At 32.1% G+C, this 18887-nt stretch overlaps 3 protein-coding genes across 3 annotated transcripts in view; 1 reads left to right on the top strand and 2 right to left on the bottom strand.

Moving 5' to 3' along the window:
* LOC144845813 (L-threonine 3-dehydrogenase-like) overlaps nucleotides 1-18887 on the top strand; it is a 180571-nt gene that overhangs the window by 68193 nt on the left and 93491 nt on the right. The gene's annotated exons all lie outside the window — the stretch shown is intronic.
* LOC144845566 (uncharacterized) lies at nucleotides 898-1998 on the bottom strand. The gene is made up of 2 exons (XM_078702985.1): nucleotides 1899-1998; nucleotides 898-1480 (listed from the first exon to the last, which is right to left on the bottom strand). The coding sequence occupies exon 2, from the start codon at nucleotides 1448-1450 to the stop codon at nucleotides 917-919; it is 534 nt and encodes a 177-aa protein (XP_078559111.1). The 5' UTR covers nucleotides 1451-1480; nucleotides 1899-1998; the 3' UTR covers nucleotides 898-916.
* LOC144845799 (uncharacterized) overlaps nucleotides 2580-18887 on the bottom strand; it is a 39879-nt gene continuing 23571 nt past the window's right edge. The window contains exons 8-16 of the mRNA XM_078703242.1: nucleotides 6213-6314; nucleotides 5864-5998; nucleotides 5080-5280; nucleotides 4842-4909; nucleotides 4268-4465; nucleotides 4036-4122; nucleotides 3617-3746; nucleotides 3203-3251; nucleotides 2580-2910 (exon numbers count right to left, since the gene is read on the bottom strand). Coding sequence (XP_078559368.1) covers nucleotides 2832-2910; nucleotides 3203-3251; nucleotides 3617-3746; nucleotides 4036-4122; nucleotides 4268-4465; nucleotides 4842-4909; nucleotides 5080-5280; nucleotides 5864-5998; nucleotides 6213-6314 — 1049 coding nt within the window. The 3' untranslated portion in view covers nucleotides 2580-2831. The remainder of the gene's footprint in view (nucleotides 2911-3202; nucleotides 3252-3616; nucleotides 3747-4035; nucleotides 4123-4267; nucleotides 4466-4841; nucleotides 4910-5079; nucleotides 5281-5863; nucleotides 5999-6212; nucleotides 6315-18887) is intronic.

Genomic DNA, 18887 nt, shown 5'->3' with positions numbered 1-18887 from the left:
AGTTCCTAAGCATCCTCCCGAAATAAAATTGTTCGCGCCAAAATTATGATTTGCCGCGATTTGTTATGAGAGTGGGACAATTTGTATGATTTACGCCCCAGTTGTAATAAAACACCACCCGGGTTTGTTTTATTACGTTCTACGTTACGTTTTAATTACGTTCAATTTATTGTCACCAATCAATAAACCCTGAAATCACATGTTATATTATATCAATATAATTATGATTAAACTACAGTACTGTAGATTAGAACGAGTTGGATTGATTTGCCATATGCCAATGAATAATTTATATCAGGAATTGAAACACATTTTATAGGCTTATATGCCTAGTTTCCAATCATTAAAATCATAACGTAACACCAGCTTTGCATACAATAATTTATCAATATCTATATATAAATTATAATAAATACCGTATTTTAAGTTCCGATTGTATTTCCATAAGTTAAAACATAAACAAACTAGCTACACAGAACTTTATAATCGTTTCTAACCGAGATTGTTTTCGTATACGTTAATGAAGAGGAGAGAAACTGCTCACTGTTTCTATAAAGCTTGGCTCCCGCTAGTAGTGACGCAACGCAAGAACGTAGACGCAATGCAAACGTGTTGACCAATGACAATCAACAGTTTGGCTATTTCGTCGCTTGTGATTGGTCAAATCACTTCCGTTGCGTTACGTACTTGCATTGCGTCTTTAGTGGGAACCAAGCCTAAGCAAGTAAGCTCACGATGGTGACCAGCGTGCAGCAGCTCCCCTTTGACAGCCGCAAGTAGTAGGCCTATTATAAACATCAATTTAGATTGAATTGAAGTTTGTTGTAATTTATGGTAGTTTCTATCGTAAATGGTAGAGAGAGATCACTATTAATTTATTAAATCAAAAACTTTATAAAAAGAGTCAGTGCAACAGTTAGTCCAGTTGTGACTGCCGTGGAATGTCCTCACATTGTTTACAAGTCACACGTGCATCCCATATCTCTCCATGTGAATGGTTACGGAGGAATCCACTCCTTCTAACTCGTTTTTCAGTCGGAGTGATTCCACTCTTCACGGAATGAGTACACTCTTCTTCTTCTTCGATTATGGTGGACACTGATGGTATAATAATATTCCTTCTAGGAGCACCGTTTGCAGATTGAGGGAACCTTTCCTTTCTTGAATGTCTTTCAGGGCTTGATGGATAGCCGTCGTGAATGATGACGACTTTCTTCATATTGTGTGAACACGTTTGTCTAAAATTCAGTGACCGTTTGGCGGTAGATACATTAGTACTCCTGTCACTTAAGCTGTGGCTGGTGTTCTTAGCAGCATTGGCTGCATTTGCTTCGTCACTTTCCGAGTTCAGACGTGAAAATCGTTGGCTAAAAAATCGTGCAATTCGACTATTCCATGATATATCGTTTGTTCGGGAATTCTCTCGTTTGTTACTTTTATCCTTCGCCATCCCGACCTCCCAACTGAAAGTCGCTCCTACCTACGCCAATTAATAAAAATAAGTAAAAGTAATGATGATCATTTTGAGAATATGGTACTACTCAGAATTCCTTTTTTTTTGCTTGGAAGCTATATGGAACTTCTCTCATGTCTTTGCATTTTATAGTAGTTATTAAGTTTGGTATAATTAAATTCAAAACAAAGAAGAATAATTAGGGAGAGACCTAGCCTTCTTATTTATACAGTACACTAACTAAACCAGAATAGTATATCTCGGAAGTGGTTGACGCGTGTGGGAAATTTAAAAGGATTCACAATTTCAACTGCACATCATACGTACGTCACCAGTTCGCATCTCTATGCGGCTACTAGTACTAGGCTAGGCCTATTTATTGAAAACATTTTCAAATGATCTTATACTCAGCTTATAGTATAAATTAATATTCAATTTAGCTTACATGTCACTGTGGTAGAGAGTTATTGTACAGCAAGTTACTCAATAATACATCCTAAAAATTAGTCCGTCGTAATCGAAATCACAACCAAAACACTTCTATGAAAGAGGCGCGTCCGCGTCTTACGCACGCTTCACGCTTTTCACGCGAAAGTTTTTTGTAAACAATTTTAATACGTAACGTATAAGACGCACATGTATGATAATTTGGCAAAGATGGTATCGGCCTACTGTAGGCCTCGCCTCCTTTTGCAATATAAAATAATAATATGGATGCGTCGGGATTGCGTAATTATTCGAACTTTCGTAGGTCCTTACAACGCCAAAACTTTTTCTAGACTGTTATGTAGATTTCGGTGGAAGACTATAAACGTTGCGGTAACATTTCGGGGAAATTGCATTTTTCACCGTGTCGTAGAAATGCGCATGATGAAAGCGCAATAAAGAATGCATAGAAAACCCATATGCTTTATTACTATTAGTACTGCATATTTTATTTTACCGTAAAATTGAATGGGTTACTGGGAGACAATTATAGTACAGTATTTTAAAATAGCTGCCAAAAAGCCACACCATAGTGAAAACGGTATTCAAGAAAAGAACGCGGCGCTCATTGGCTAGGCCTATACATTGTTTCTATATCTTCTCACAAACTCACAAATAATATCTCAAACATGTCAAGCAATTTTACTTTTATTTTATTTCGTTCGTAAATACCACATTCTTCAATCAGAAGCATATTATAGTGAAAAATGGTTGTGCTATTATAATACCATTTAATTAATTTGGAGGAATTAATACATTTAGTTGATTTTTTTCTTAACACTATTATAGGCCCTATCTCCAAGAGTAGTGTAAAAATCTTAGAACATGATGGTTTAGTATTTATAAAACATCAATCTATCTGGTTGATGAATGAATCCTCCCTAATATTCTATTATTTGATGTTTTTCAGTTCTACTTCAAAGATAAGGGTACTGTTTGGTGGAATTGGACCCGTTCTTCTACCTCCATAACTGCAGAAAAATTTAAAAAAATGTAAAAACAGAATGTTCAAAGAAAATAATGTTACATGACACAGACATTAGTCAAGCCAATGAGTTATTATCCTCTACATCTATTTAGGCCTACCATGTATTTCTTTTTCTAGTAGTGTTCCATTCTCTTAAACTAAACTAATATTATGTCAGAGAAGATTGAGATGCTCTTCCCTGGTGTATGTAGTTTTCAAAATAAATAGTACTAAAAATAATGGAATTAAGAATTAAGCACACATTGGCCCCTTAACATTTTATAATAATTGCTTACCCCTGATGTGGTGGTATGGTAATCTTCCGTTTTCCTCCAACTTTCATCCCTTCAAAATAAAAAGTAAACCTTTATATTCCTGATATATTGCATTTTTCTGAGGACGTTTGGAAAGGGGTGGCGTGGAGGGGTTGGAAAAATTTCCCAGAAACCCCATTTGTCCCCTTTTTTCACCTTTAAAACTAGGGCAGGGTGCATGGGCCTCTCTCTCAGTCTGCGTATTCTCTTAATCCTTGTTTAGTTGGAATTTTGAAAAGCAAGACTTATATTCGGTATCTTTATTCAATTATTTAAGCATATCCATAAAAAAAAAATACATTGCAGCATAAAATATGTACAAAAATGATTAATATTATAGACAAGTTAAACAGATGAATACTAAAACAATTATTTAACTTTATTCATGCTATTTACCTTCAACTCCAATGTCCCATCCTTTGATCACTTCTCCTTTTCCCAAACGGAATGGGAAACCTGAACCTGATGTACAGGAATCAAACTGCTTTTGACTTGAAGCGACAGTTCCTCGGTAATGAACAAACACCTGAGGTAAACCAAAATCAATTGTTATGTTATTCCCTTAAGGCCAATTTACACAAACGAGCGGTAACTGTAAGCGGAAAACCGCGTAGCTTGTCCCACATAGAATATGTATCTATTCTGAGCAGAAACCGCCTGTCCGCTCTGCATTGTGTGTAAATGGTCATAACGAATAACATAGATTCTATTTTGGTATTACCTTTACTTAAGAATAAAACATTAAGAATATACTTTTTTTGATAGATTATCAGAGTGTTGGTAATTGATTGATTTTTTTGTTATATTATTCTTACTCTTTTCCCGGCCTTGGCAACAGGTCCATCTCCTTCTTTCAAGTCTAGTATCGTTGTCCCACCTTTTAACTTCTGTGGAGTTGATTTCTGTTTAAAAAAAAAACACTATACTTATATATACAGCTCTTGTTAGGATTATTTATATATTTTATAAGATTCATGTACATGTGAATCGGGTGTTGCCTGTTTTTTGTTGTTTATAAGATTTATGTACATGTGAATCGGGTCTTACCTGTTTTTTGTTGGATGACTTCTTTTCTGGACTGCTGTCTTCTTTCTTTACTTGGCTTTTTGGTGTTTTTTTCTCCGATTTTGGGGTTTGTTTTGGTGTTTGTTTTGGCGATTGTTTTGGTTTTTGTTTTGGTGTCAATATATTTGTTTCTGCGAGGGCTTTCCTTTCAATGTTTTCCTTATTGTCGCCAATTGATTTCTGTAAAACAATTTTAATAATAATAATAATCGAATAAAAGCAGTGCTGTGTATTTGTGGATAAAAATGTAATCCTATAATTAGAATAAGTCACTCTTTTATTAAGGGCATTGAGGAAGAGACCTCATGTGTTGATAAGGGATCGATGAGGAAAAGGAGACCATTACTAAAGCTCTGTCTACAATATCAAACTTTATGTGATGTGCCCATAATATGGACATGATGGTGTCATATCACTACCATATTTCGGCATATCACTACCATATTTGGGCACATCACACTTTAATTGTCAAACTAATTTGATAGTGTAGACAGAGCTTTAGGTCAAATAAATATATTCAGAATTCACTGTATGGATCAACACAATATTTACTTACATTTTTTGTGCACTTCTTTTCAGAGCCTATTTCTTTTGGTGTTTCATTCGACTTTGTTCCATTTTTATCTGAAAAAAGGGAGAATGACAATGTTTTATATGCATGTTGTCATTATTGTACACATGGAGAAATAAGTTCAATAGTTTCTTTTGACTATGATAAAAGACAAATTAAGAATATTTAAACAACATCACGAACCAGCAATTGTGAATTTAAATAAATTGTTGAAATTCAATACCTTTTTTCTTATTCTTTCCTTTTTTCTTTGTTTTCGTTTTCTTTACTTGTACTTCTTCTTCAGATTCTAGTTCTTCCATCGGTTCCTCCTCCTCCTCCTCTACTTCGGATTCTTCATCTTCACTTGCTTCTTCTGCTTCGTACAAGACAAATTCATTGTCATCTTCATCATCATCCTCCTCGTCTTCATCTTCGCCAGATCCTTATTTGAAAAAATGAATAAAATATATAACTAACTAAAAAGAGGTCCAGAATACCGAAACAAAGAACATGATGTTTGCAAAGTAAAGCTTTGCAATACACCATGTTGTTACATAAAATGGAAATAAAGTAAAGTTAAGAATATCTTAAAGACATGGTGTACTGCAAAACCTTATTTTATATATGATTCAAACCTTTTTTCCTTTAATGAAAAACTTATGTGTTCCAATCACTGTACCACCATTTGAATCTGATGGAATATAGTTAAATAAGCACCAGATTCTGGTATGGTATCTTTTCTAGTGTCAGTAAATAAGATGCAGCCGTTTCTGGTGGCATCAACAGTCTCATGCATAACATACTATTCACTTACATCAAACGCACTAAAATAAACTGTCACTATAGATTTAGAAGCTTAAGTACTAACCACTCAGCTGGTTCTGGCTTGCGTGTGACAATGCTTTTGGAAAACACTATAAGGGAATAAGGTTGTTGGCAGCAGACACAACACTGCAGGCTGCTTCTTGTCTCTAGACTGTATGTGTATTGGGTGGTGATATAAGACTATTGATCAACCAGTTTACCTTCATATACATAATCTTCATCTTCTTCTTCATCATAATCCTCCTCCTCCGGTATCGCCGTTGTCTTCTTTGCTTTTTTCCTTTTGGGAACTTCAACTGCTTTAATTGATTTAGATATCTTCATTTTCTTTCTTCCTATTTCAAAACACATTTTTGTTTTTAATTATTATTTCATTCAACAAAACGAGTAATGTGAGTATTATTATTATTTATTCTTTATACTGGGTAGCCTCTACAGTCAACGACTGTTCTCCCAGAGGGCCCAGTGTATAGTACTATAATGAGTTTGTGACAGTGGCTGTGTGTGAACTAGTACACCGGGGTAACCCCCTATTCGTCTAGTACTTACTTTTTCCAGGTGGCATCCAGTCTGCTTCATTCTCTTCTTCTTCGTCATCAGACTCCAGAAGTTCCTTTGCAGCTGACAAATCCTGTAGTGTGATGGATTCATCTGTTGAAACCAACAAAAAATGATTCAAGAGAATTTTATATGGTGGATGTTCTCTCCATCCATGCTTTTTTGTGGTCAAAAGGGAAATTTTATAGTCTTTATTTGTAGCATGGTGTTAATCTTTCTTTAAATTATTTCCCCCCACAAATTTACAACAAATATTACACCGTTAGACCTAATGAACTGTACTCTAAATAATGACTGGCCCTAGAATAGAGGTTAGTTAGTGTTAATGTATATTTCACCTCCTTCATTTCATGAGAAAGTGTCCCCTTGATAGAAGTGTCTTAAGGAGTTCTACTGTATGTGATTCTACAGTACTGTACTTACCATCAAGATCTGACCTCAAATATGTATCGTACAACTCGCTTTCAAAAAACAAATTCGCAGAATGATTTAAAAAAGAACGTTTAACAATCCGCGATAAATGTGATTTTTGCAATAAAGTTTTATCAGTTTGGTGATGCCTGCTGTGCTAATGGCATTGTCCCCTCTGTGTACTGTATCTCCACATATGACATTATACTGTGTGCAATATCATAGGCAAATTCTGCAATACAGTGTCACACCACATGTTGCACCTGTATTATGCATCACATATGAAAAATAGAATTAGCATATGATACTGTAGAAATTCTAGAGAGTACAGAGAATCAGCGAGCACTGTTTGTACTGCTTTATGTTATAAATTTAGATTTTTAAATGATTTCTATTTCAAAATAAACAAATGAGGTAAATTACCATTTTTTATTCTTTCTATTTTATTCACAAAAGAAACATTACAAACAATTATGTACAAAAATAAATACAATTGAACCATGAATACATTTTAATGGCCAGTTATTTCAGAATTTTAACAATTAAAAATCATTTATAAGCAAGTTTTTAAAATTATTTTGACAACTGAAATAAACACAATGGTATTTACAGATTTAGATAAATAATTATCAAATAGTTTAAAATTACCATAGCAATAAAATTATCATAAAACATATTAATGCATACAAAAAATCATTTGCTGTAATTGAGAGCTTAATCCCCAAGCTCTTTAATACAAAAAAAAAATGCAAGTCTGACCCCCCTAGGCCCCCCCCCCCCACCCCCAGATAACTGAATACAATCAGAGACTTTAGTATATCCATTTATGAACCTAAGTGTGACTCATAAAGTTCATCTTAAATTTTGAGATATAAAATACATAGCAGTGTAAAAAAAAATCTTTACTAGATTTTCAAACATTTTCTTTCTGTTTACAATTGTGTACATATTTATATTACTGTACATCTAAAGGTGGTCTCACGAGAATGCAGGAAGGTTAAAATGCTATATACAGTACAAATTTTGTACAGTATTGTTTTAAAAATAAAATCCCATTCACACAACTTGCTCAGAATTATACCTTATTTTCTACCAAAACAGCTTAATTACGGTTTTATTCACATTCTTTACATATTCACATTAAATACATATTTAACGGTGGTCATAATCAACAATTATTAGCAATAAACAATTATTAGCAATAATATTTATAGTGTTACTTACTGGTGATAGATTAATTTACTTATTTAATTTACTGGAAAACATTTTTTTGAAAGCAACTAATCACAATTGAGTTGGATAATTCGATAAACCCACAAACCTCATGAAACAGACTAGGACTGTATTAAATTATTGCATTCAATATCGCAAAACTGTAATGACTGGTTTCGGTAGCATAAACCACCGCCACAATTTTTAGAGTACATTCAACTAACTACAGGATTCAAGTTAAATTCAGTTTCATATTCAGAGAAAAATTTATATACATTTTAATACAGAGAATATTTTTTTTTTCTGTAGTCAAAACCTTTTTAAATACAGAAATAAACACATAAAACAATATAAAAATAACAATTGAGTTTTTTTCAAACGGATAAGAAAAAAGATAATTTATTTACACACATTTTTCATAAATTACATAAATTAATTAACAATTAAAACTTAGTTTATCCTTTAATTAGCAATGAATATTGTAATAATAACAATAATTTGTACTGATGTTAGGATCAGCTTAAATAATAAAAAAATATATTGATCACATCTTATTTCATATTCAATAAATAATACACATTTACCTAATGTACTGTTTACCGACGTCTCACAGCGCAAAAAGAGACCAACAAGAATTATCGAGACATAAAAAATTAATGATAGAATATTTAGTTTATATTGTAGACAATTTTCACTGGCATGAGTCCTTGCATTACCTGCTCTTCTCGTCTGCGTACTTTTCTTTGATACGTTTTTTGAACATTACAGAGATGTAGGCCGATAAGTTTCACTGTATGAATGAAACTTACATTGTACAAACGATACAGATATTCTGGAGAAGAAATAATATATAATAAACAAAAAATTATTTTTATTTTTGGCCTTAATAAAATCAACCGGATATTTGTTATAATTCTGTGATTCATAGTTAAAATACTTATACTATAAGACACTTAACAACAGACAATGATTGTTAATAGATGTTTTTATCACAATTTATCCTAATCCTATGCAATGTTAAGCTCTGTCTACACTTTGACAAAAAAAAGTGTGATGTGCCCAAATATGGAAGTGATATGCTTAAATATGGTAGTGATATGACATCATCATGTCGGCATATATGGGCACATCACATTTTTTTGTCACATAAAGTTTGATAGTGTAGCTTTATAGAATCAAGTATTTTGATCACTAAAATTATTATACTGGAAAATGTCCTTGAATTAACTGCTCTTCTCGTCTCCGTGCTTTCAAGCGAAACAATTTTTTTACGTTACAGAGATGCAAGCCAATTAGTTTCACTGTATGTATGAAACTGACATTGTACATACGATACAGATATTCTGAAGGAGGAATAAATAAAACATTAATAATTATAACAATATACTGTATAAACCTTTAATAAGGCACTTAGCAAAATTTAAAAACAGATAACAACACAGTATAATCGTTACAAATTTACAGTCAGCTAAAACAATTACATTATTGTTAAAAAAATAAATATGTCTACAGTTTCTTATTGTACAAATTTACATCTAAACAACATCCGCATTTTAGCTATTTAGGCCTACATACAAAGTTTAAAAACCTTTCTAATTACGGTAGGAATTTTAAGAGCATAATTACAGATTTGAAAATTATGACTGTAAGGTCTCCTAAGCGTTCCAGAGAACTTGGTTGTAGATGGTTAATAAAGTCCTATATTTTAAAATGGTACAATAAAACAGCGAAAACATGATAATAATAATAATATCCTGGATTTATATAGCGCCTAATATTGTGAAACCTTTAAGCGCTGAACATTATTACCCCAGTCATTTTTTTTGTGGATCAAACACGTATGATCAACAACCATTAGTGTTTCAAATGAAATTGATTATTAATAACAGTACAATCAATTTTTTAATGTTAAAATGTGCTAAACCACATGCCATAACTTCCAGGAATAGACAGAGTGCTACTGAGGGACAGTGGAAAACATCATCATGAAATTGAAAAACCAAAATGAATAATATTGAAGAGCTTAGAATATTGCAATCCAATAATAAAACCAACTTATAAGTTATAGCATGATAAAATGACCATAAACATACTACTACACTGAGAATGTTATAATGTAACCAGAAACATATCTCTGATAAAACCGACAGTAAACCACTGTATGGAATAATTACTACAGGCTAAAACGTACCAAGTAGGATTGTTGTCAAAGAGTAGTAGGCCTAGTGAGAGTAGTAACTATAGTACTAGAGGTAAAGAAAGCGGCTTCATAGGCAGGTACCAGGTTAACTACTGTAAGCTGGAAGGTTCGAATAAATTAATTGTGCCTAGGTGGAGATGAATTTAAAATGGATGACCTGTACATGTACATCCATGATACTCATATTCATAAATGAGAATTGAAAATGAAATAATAATTGTTCAAATAAATAACAAAAGATATTGCCAAGTGATGAAGATATGACACGTGAGAGAATGGGAGTATATTGCTGCAACCACAGTACAACTATTTAAAAAGCATCATTCCTCTAGACTTAAATAACATGTCAAAAATGTGCTAAACCACACAACCCCCCCACCCCCACCCCCTCCATCAATGCCATCTTGAACTCTTCACGCTGTCATTTGTAAAATAATAAAAAATTGTAGTTTCTTCACTGAGTAATTTATCAATGCGTTAGCTGACAAGTTTTCCCCGAGAAAACAAGAAGACAAATTTACTGTTTATTTTTAAAATCTTGTATTAATTTTTTTCAAAATTAGCTTTATGAACCGATAATAAACGTTTGAAATAAAAAATAGTAACTCTTGCCTCTCATTGGCCGATCATTCACTGAAAATAATTTTTGGCGATGTATGTATTCTTAGCAAATTTCTGTCCACGTAATGTTTTGCGTTCATCTTGTTTACGTATATCCCGCAAGTAGAATCCCATAAGCCTACGGGACTCAATCTTGTCTATTGCATATGTATCTTGAAAGAATGCTGAAGAAAAAAATATCAAATAAATGGAAAATCCTCAAATGTATGTAAGAAAATTAAATATAAAAATATGTTTGGATATGAAATTAGCCATCTATATTTTATGGTGAAGACTGTTAAATCAAATGAAAAATCCTCAAATGTACAGTATGTAAAATTAGCCATATAAAATAATAATAATAGTAATAAAAATTAAATTTTTTCTATCATAAAATGTCAAAAAAATATCAGTTTAGAGATTTGAAATGGTGAAATTATGGTTTTTCATTTTTAAAATGGAAGTGCCTTAAGAGAGAGAGAGAGAGTTACTACATTCAGATTTAATATTCAACTGAGCAAACAGCCAATCAAATAACCAAGTAATAATCAATCAATCAATCAATCAATCAAACAAACCAACCAACCAACCAACCAACCAATCAATCAATCTATATCAAATAATCAATCAATCAGATATTACAAAATGTATTTTTCTTATAGACATTTTGAAACAACAAGCAGACAACCAACTTATCACCCTAATATAAATATAATAGTTTCCTCATAATACAGTTCATGTATAGTACTACTACCAACAATGCATACAATATTTAAAGCATCATTTATACCAATGAACAAATAGGGGAATAAACACTAGATATACTAAAGTCTTTCTTAGACAGATACAAAAGTCTAAAACCACAAATTCTCTTTAAATGTATGGTTACAGGTATTTTAAGAATTTAAGTGGTAACATTTACAATGTTAGTTTGTTTCTTCACAGATACAGATAGACAACATTGTACGCCACCTATAGCTTTATGATTCAGTTGTGTTCACAACAACAAATTCCTCCGCTCATTTGTTAAAAAACACAGAATATAGTGGGTTTTTTTTCTTTCACAATGTTTTAAAAACTAAATATACCACCAGAAGCAACAGTTAGGTCTACCACCCGAGTTGTCCTAATTTATGTTTCTTCTATGAATCCCTGCGCTAACAACAACGCTTCGGCTCGTTTGTTAGCTTGGAGTAGTTGCAATTTGCGTATATCACGGAGGTAGACACTGATCAAACGTCGCGTTTCCGTCATCTCAACTGCAAAGTTCACATAAAAGTACACTGTTGAGTAAAAAAGACCAATAATCTAGAGTTTCCACTTTTTGCACATTCTCAACAATTTATTTTGCTTCCAAATTTTATAAACAAATATTTACGAAACAGAGTATATTAATAAGAGACATTACAAGCAACATATCACTTGAATTTATAAAATACTGTATTTAAATAAAAAGTATAGAAAACATATTTTGTATCCCAATTTTAAAAAATAGTTACTATGGTGTGCTATTTTTTCAATATTTACAATTAACTAATTCATTTTACTAAAATGTTTTTCTTTAAATTGTTAAAATTCATATAACTTTCTCCATTTTATCGTTTCACATGATTAATTTCGCCAATATTACGGGATATATTATGTTTCTTTATTACTGTTTAATAATAAAATATATTTTTACAATTGAAAATATGTGTTATAATGGTAAACAACAGTTTCATTTTATTAAGTTATAGTTTTATTATGCTAATGACAATTACAGAATGCTGTTCAACTACAGAAACAATATTTTCAATAGACTCCAACAAAATGGAAAACTACTACAATTACATGTTGACTACCTCCTGTTTACCAACAATGCCAAACACATTAACAATTAAAACGCTGGGCTTCCTAGTAAACATCTGTTCTTTTGTTTGAATTCTCTTCATTATAAAACAAAACAGATAAATACAATACACTTTTACTATACAGTATTGTTGATGCACTAAATGCAATTTAAATGAGTATTGAATTGAATTTTAATGTTTTATTTACAATTTGTACATTTAACAATAAACATATTAAAAGGATATTAAGTGTATAGGCTAGAAACGTGTACAATGAAGTTTCATTCTTGTTTTGGTCTTAAGCTCTGTCTACACTCTCAAACTTTATGCGACAAAAACATGTGATGTGTCCATATACGGACACGATGATGTAATATCACTTACATATTTGGGCACATCACACTTTTTTGTTACATAAAGTTTGATATAGTGTCAACAGAGCTTAAGAGAGTACTAGTTCTTGTAAGCGAATATGGTGACAGGAAGCATTATTTTATTACCAGTCACCAGGCTGGAACCAGGCCAAATGGAATATCCCTAACTGATCAATCTCATCAAAAAAATGCTTTCCGTTTATGTTGCATCATGGAGTATTCATTTTTTTTATTTGACAACATGCTGTCTAGGAGTTGCGTCAGCATAAGAACATGTCTACAACCTCTGTTGTGATTAATAATAAGTCTGGGCGTATATACAAGAACCTTGAGGAAACCACCTAGGCAGTAAACAACCCTATTAAGGGGACACTTTCCCATGAAACAAACATGGGTAAATATATGTTTTTATAGCACTGGTTAACTATTAAGGGGACCTCTATTAAGGGGACACTTTAATTGGTTCCTGCAAGTTTCCCTTTAATAATGGTTCAACTGTAAAAAGGGAGATATTAGATATACAGTAGTGCAGTTTTTCTTTAGAAACAAATAATCAACATTTTTGAAAAATTATGTAAAAATAATAGACGGATATTAACTACCAGTTAGTTTACAATTCCCCAGCGGAAATACCTTGCGAATCTACGAAACCATGAATAAACTCATTCAACACTTGTAAGTATGAATCACGTATGTAAATTCGCTTGTTTGATTGGCTTTCCTGGCCCGACATCTGCGTATATCATGTAAGTAGACGCCCATTATACGACCAGTTTCCGGTTTGCCTACCGCGTACGTTTTCAGAATAAACGCTGTTGGAAAAAATATCAAGATCGGATGTCACCAACAAGATTAAAAATTTTATTATCAATAATTTTAATAAAATTAACAGTAAATTATTTGTTAATGAAATTTGTTATTTGATTGAGAACTTATTTTCTGACTTATTTTTGGTAGAAAATATTTTAATAGCCTGATAAAGATGAATTCTTCATTTTTCACGATATTGTTTCATTCATTATCTTAAGCATAATAAAAACAAAATATGGGATACAAGAAAAATGCAAAAATTATCTCTTACTATAGTACAACCTACTGTAATTATCACCAACTACTCTCCCCCAATCCAAAGACAAAACTAAGATCATAGCAGTAACAAATACTACTAGTACTAGACCTAGATAATATATATTTACTTCTACTGCTCACTTTCTCCACACCCTCCCCACAACTCAATCTGACTTTATAATAACCTTATCACAAGGCGAAAAGTTCAAACAAATCAATTTTTCTTCCCATTGCTCAACGATACTTTGACAATTACAGAGTGAACCAGAATTAGAGTATAATACAACCTAATACAGCATTTATTAATAAAAATTGTAATTTTAGCTAAATATTTTATGAAATAATCAGAACTGACTAACTAGCAAAAATCATGATGGGAGAAATTGGAATGATTGTTTGATTGTCTTCGCCCGGGGCCTGCGGATGTCGCGGAGGTACACACCGATAAGACGCATCGACTCGGACTTCTCTACACCATGTTGGTCATAAAAGAACACTGTAGAAAAAACAGCAATAGGACACATTCAACACTTTTGTCAATAAAATGAATATTATAGTGGATAGTACAAAAAGATGCAAAACTTTATCATTTGGAAGTAGAGTATATAATATGTATAATGCAGTGAGGAATCATGTAATGTATATTGTGCACAAAAAGATGGGATTTTAACACACAGTATTATACGCTAATAAAAGCGGCAGAATACTTTTAAAATGCTTAGATTTCTTTTATGTATATTTATTGTTTTGTAATACAGCATACACACATACTACAATCAATGCAATGCATTATGGGTGCAACACATTGTTGTCTTACAAATGGGACAGAAGTAACAAGAAAAATGTAGTAGGCAGAGCAATAAACCTAATATTAAATAAAACAAACAAGAACATTCATTACCAATCAGACTTCCACACAAAACTACGAAAACGCACTACTGTAGTACAACTTTTTATACAGAATTGTAACCCAAAAGTTCTACAGTAGAGTTGACACAAATTATGGAATTTACAAAACCATTTATTATAATTTCTACATAGAATATTGGAACTTGCAGACAAAAAAGAAAATTCTGACTTTTAGTAGCACCTTTAATTATCCCTGATAAGAACATAAATAAACAATGTGAAGAGAAAATTAATCTTTGATCGAGTCTACTTTGTGATTATGATGCCACATTAAATTTGCACATGACACAAAACCATAATTCTGTAGATGTGAACATACCATTAGACAAAGTAAAGCGAAATATCAATATATTCATTTTTATTTAAATTACAGTAACAGTTGTTGTGGTCCCAAGTAAAATAACACCAATTATTAGCAACGAATGCTGGTGGTATTTTTTAAACAATAGTTCAGCTTCAGCTAATTACAGCACCAAATTGAATTTGAATTTACTTGCATATGTACATCAAACTTTATCCAAACAAGATGACAAAAAGACAGATAAACAGTCACTTCCAGTTACAAGCCACGCCCCAGTCTTACGTTGTACGTGTGAACACACCCTTACAACGATTCTAATGACAAACATTCAAGCAGAATAATTTTTGGTAGTCAATTATTTAAATAAAAAGTTTATAATTAAATTTATTTACAGACATGCAATATGGATTAAGATACATTACACAAATAATTAAACAGCATCAATCTAATACATTATCAGGATTGAAAGTAATAAAACATTGCGAACTCAAGAGTGTCAACAACTGAGTACTGTAACAGCAGGCAGGCTAAACAAAAGGTATAATCTCTTGAAGTTCACAAACAATTCTCATCACCATTGTACCATACACACAAACATCTCATTCACTAACAGTAACACTCAGAATTCTCAATTGCAATACATTTCACAGATATGAATTTATCATGCATCTAAATATAGTATAAATTTTGCCAGTGTATGTAGAATATTCAAATTATACACAATGCAACCTTATTCCTACGCATTTACCATGCAATACAATCTATCTTTTCAAATTCAGTAGTTATGGCTAATCAAAAATGTTAATAAAATGTTCTCTAGCCTCCCCACTCAAGATAACAAAGCAAAATCTTGACTAAGTATAATCATGGAGCTTTATATCTCCATGGTATAATTAATCTCTATTCAGTTTCTTTAAAAAGTTGATAAAAATCATCTAGAAAGTTTGGTTCCTCTTTAATAACAACCCCTTCTTGACTTGTCCAATCTCTTGATTGCTGGTCGGTAGAAAGGCTTGCCGAGGTCCTAGAAGACTCTTCCACCTGCTCAGCCTCAGCTAACTGTCCAGAGCTCAGGTTTTCCAGCTCCTCCCTCCTGAGGCTGGTGTTTAGACTCCGTCTGCAGGTGAATATGTATTCTTTGATTCTTAAGTTCTGTTTCGAGTCTAAGACGTTGTGGATGATGCGAGTATAAGCTGTAGAACACAGAGGACTTGAAATAAATGATCTCATAAACTACAACTTATTTTAATTCGATTTTAAACTTTATTCTCAAAAGTTTGAACATTTTTATGTAAAATAGTTTAACAACAATTGGACAAATTTAATTTATTATATACAAATGTTCTCTTGGAATTCCAAATTGAACAAATCCTTCTGTACATGTATTGTAATATCTAATGGCGATTTAAAATCATCAAGTTTTGCCAGCAATCATTAAATTGATTGTTTTAAAATGTGACATATTGGAACTCCTTATCAGTTAAAACAAGTTGCAGTCTATTATTAGTTTAAAATATATAATCGCATAGGCCTCATGTACATTTTATAAAATGACACAATCACAAAGGCAGAAAATATGAACAAACCATTATGATCCCAAACCAACACAACAGAAAAAACAAGTAAATAACAATGTGGAGATTATTAGTTAATATTACGATAAGTTATTTATCTTAATAGATCTTTGTAGTTAATAATATCCTACTTTATCATTGAGGTCAACACATGGTTTAACCATGGTGGTATAAAATACATAGTTTAACAAAATTAATAGACGACAAGTTATTATTAATATTATTATTATGATCTGATACTAAAGAATCGGGAAAAAAAACCATACTACTACAGTGCCATATAAGGTGGTTTGATACATTAACAGACAAAAAAAAATAAACAAAACTAATAAAATCAAACTGAAAAACTATTCTTTCCCTGATGTTATAATATTTAAGGAAAATGTATTCCCATACAACCAGAAATTTATTTGTATGTGGCATGGCAATTATGATGAATTAGACCGTGGAAAATAGTTGTAACTGTATTATATTGTTTTAAAATTTTATATTAATAATTTGATTTAATTTTGGTCCGAATTCAATACATTTGATACGAGCCGTGCGACGCTTCTAACTGCCGTCTTACGTTGAATATTCGTTCTTTGATGATTGTATTCAACTTAGTTGTAGCCACTGCAAAGACTAGCTGGGTATACACTATATAAAGAGGAGAAGGAAACTAACATTAAAATCTGGCTACGTACAGTACAATCAGTGGCGCAGCGCAGAGGCCCCTAGTTTAGGAACCCTAAGTGGCCCTCCAACGCTGGAGGCCTTGGGCGTTTTTAGCCTTTTTCAACATATTTTAATCCCAGTTTCTTTCCTCTGGGCACTGCTCAGGGGCCCCATAATCTCTAGGGCCCCTGGGTTTAGCCAGTGAGCGCTCATAGCCGTTACGCCACCGAGTACAATCTGCTTGGCGAAATGGTTATGCTTTTGTTTTAGCTATTTTCACTGACATGCCTATCAGTCAAGTAAAAACAAAACAAAAACTCCAAATACTAATGGTACTGACATATCATTTGATGAATGAATAAAGGTTTTTTAGAATTTGATTAAGCAAAAATATAATCACTAATATACATTATTATTCATTAAAATTATGATAGTAAATCAATACAAAATTTAACTTCAACAAGAAAATAGAAATAATTAATCATTGAATGAAAGACAAGCAATTCAATACGAATTGGAACTGTTTTAAAAAAATGGTAAAAAGACTGTTATGAACATTGGAACTCTCTTCTAAAACTTTTCGAATATTAAAAACGCTCTCTCAGTTAAAACCTTTTAAACACAAATTAATACTGTACCTAGCACCAGTAGAATAGTGTCATTTTAAGAAAAACCTATAAACAAATTTGTAACACTAATTCAAAATAACCTCCTATGTACAAAACATATTCTGCCTTTAATCTCAAACTGTTTGCTTTAAATACTGTAAATGTACTATTATGCAAATTAGACCCTGCTAAATTAATCTAACCAATTCCCGCTCATTGTTCCATAGAGCATTCCATGCCTTCCTTTGCGTCGTCGCTTTTCACTGAATATGAAATTTTTGATGACAATGTTCAATTGTTTGGTGGTAACCTCAAAAAGGGACCGGACGAACACTGCATAAAGAAGCAAAAGGAAAGCCGTATTAGAACCAAAAAAAAAAAAGAACACCTGGACTAATTCACATTATATGCAAATTATTGGTAAATTAATCTTTAACAATTACCGCAATAAGAATCATGCCGAATTTCATTGATCAAGTAAAGTTTGGCTAAAAATATTATGTTCAATATTTAAAACATTCATAAAAAAATCACACCTGGACTAATTTACATATATGCAAATTATTGATCAATTAAACATTAAGAATCTGATAAATCATACCATTGGTCGAGTAAAGTTTTTTTCAGACATAAGACACTAAATATCATCATATCTGATAAATAATTATAATTTCTGAAATGGGATAAAATCACTGGTAATATTAAATTTGATTTGTGTCAGATGGATGTAATCATTACATTTTTAAAGTGAACCTTTATCAAAATAATTCCTAAATGGACCCATGAATCAAATTGTCCCTGATCTTCAAAAAAAAATCAAAACCCTAAAGATGTCCGATGCAATGCTGAAGGAGATAATAACACCGACTATTACCCTCGTTGATCTGTCCGAGAGGCTTTAAAATATATACACTACACTATGC

This window comes from Antedon bifida, chromosome 6 (assembly GCF_963402885.1).
Source record: "Antedon bifida chromosome 6, ecAntBifi1.1, whole genome shotgun sequence".
Classification (NCBI taxonomy): Eukaryota; Metazoa; Echinodermata; class Crinoidea; order Comatulida; family Antedonidae; genus Antedon; species Antedon bifida.
Note: the sequence above shows the minus strand (reverse complement) of the source record. Positions and strands in the feature narration are given on the sequence as shown.

What these genes read in the sequence shown, in the direction of transcription:
- LOC144845566 (XM_078702985.1), bottom strand. Translation starts at nt 1,450, where the DNA reads ATGGCGAAGGATAAAAGTAACAAACGAGAGAATTCCCGAACAAACGAT.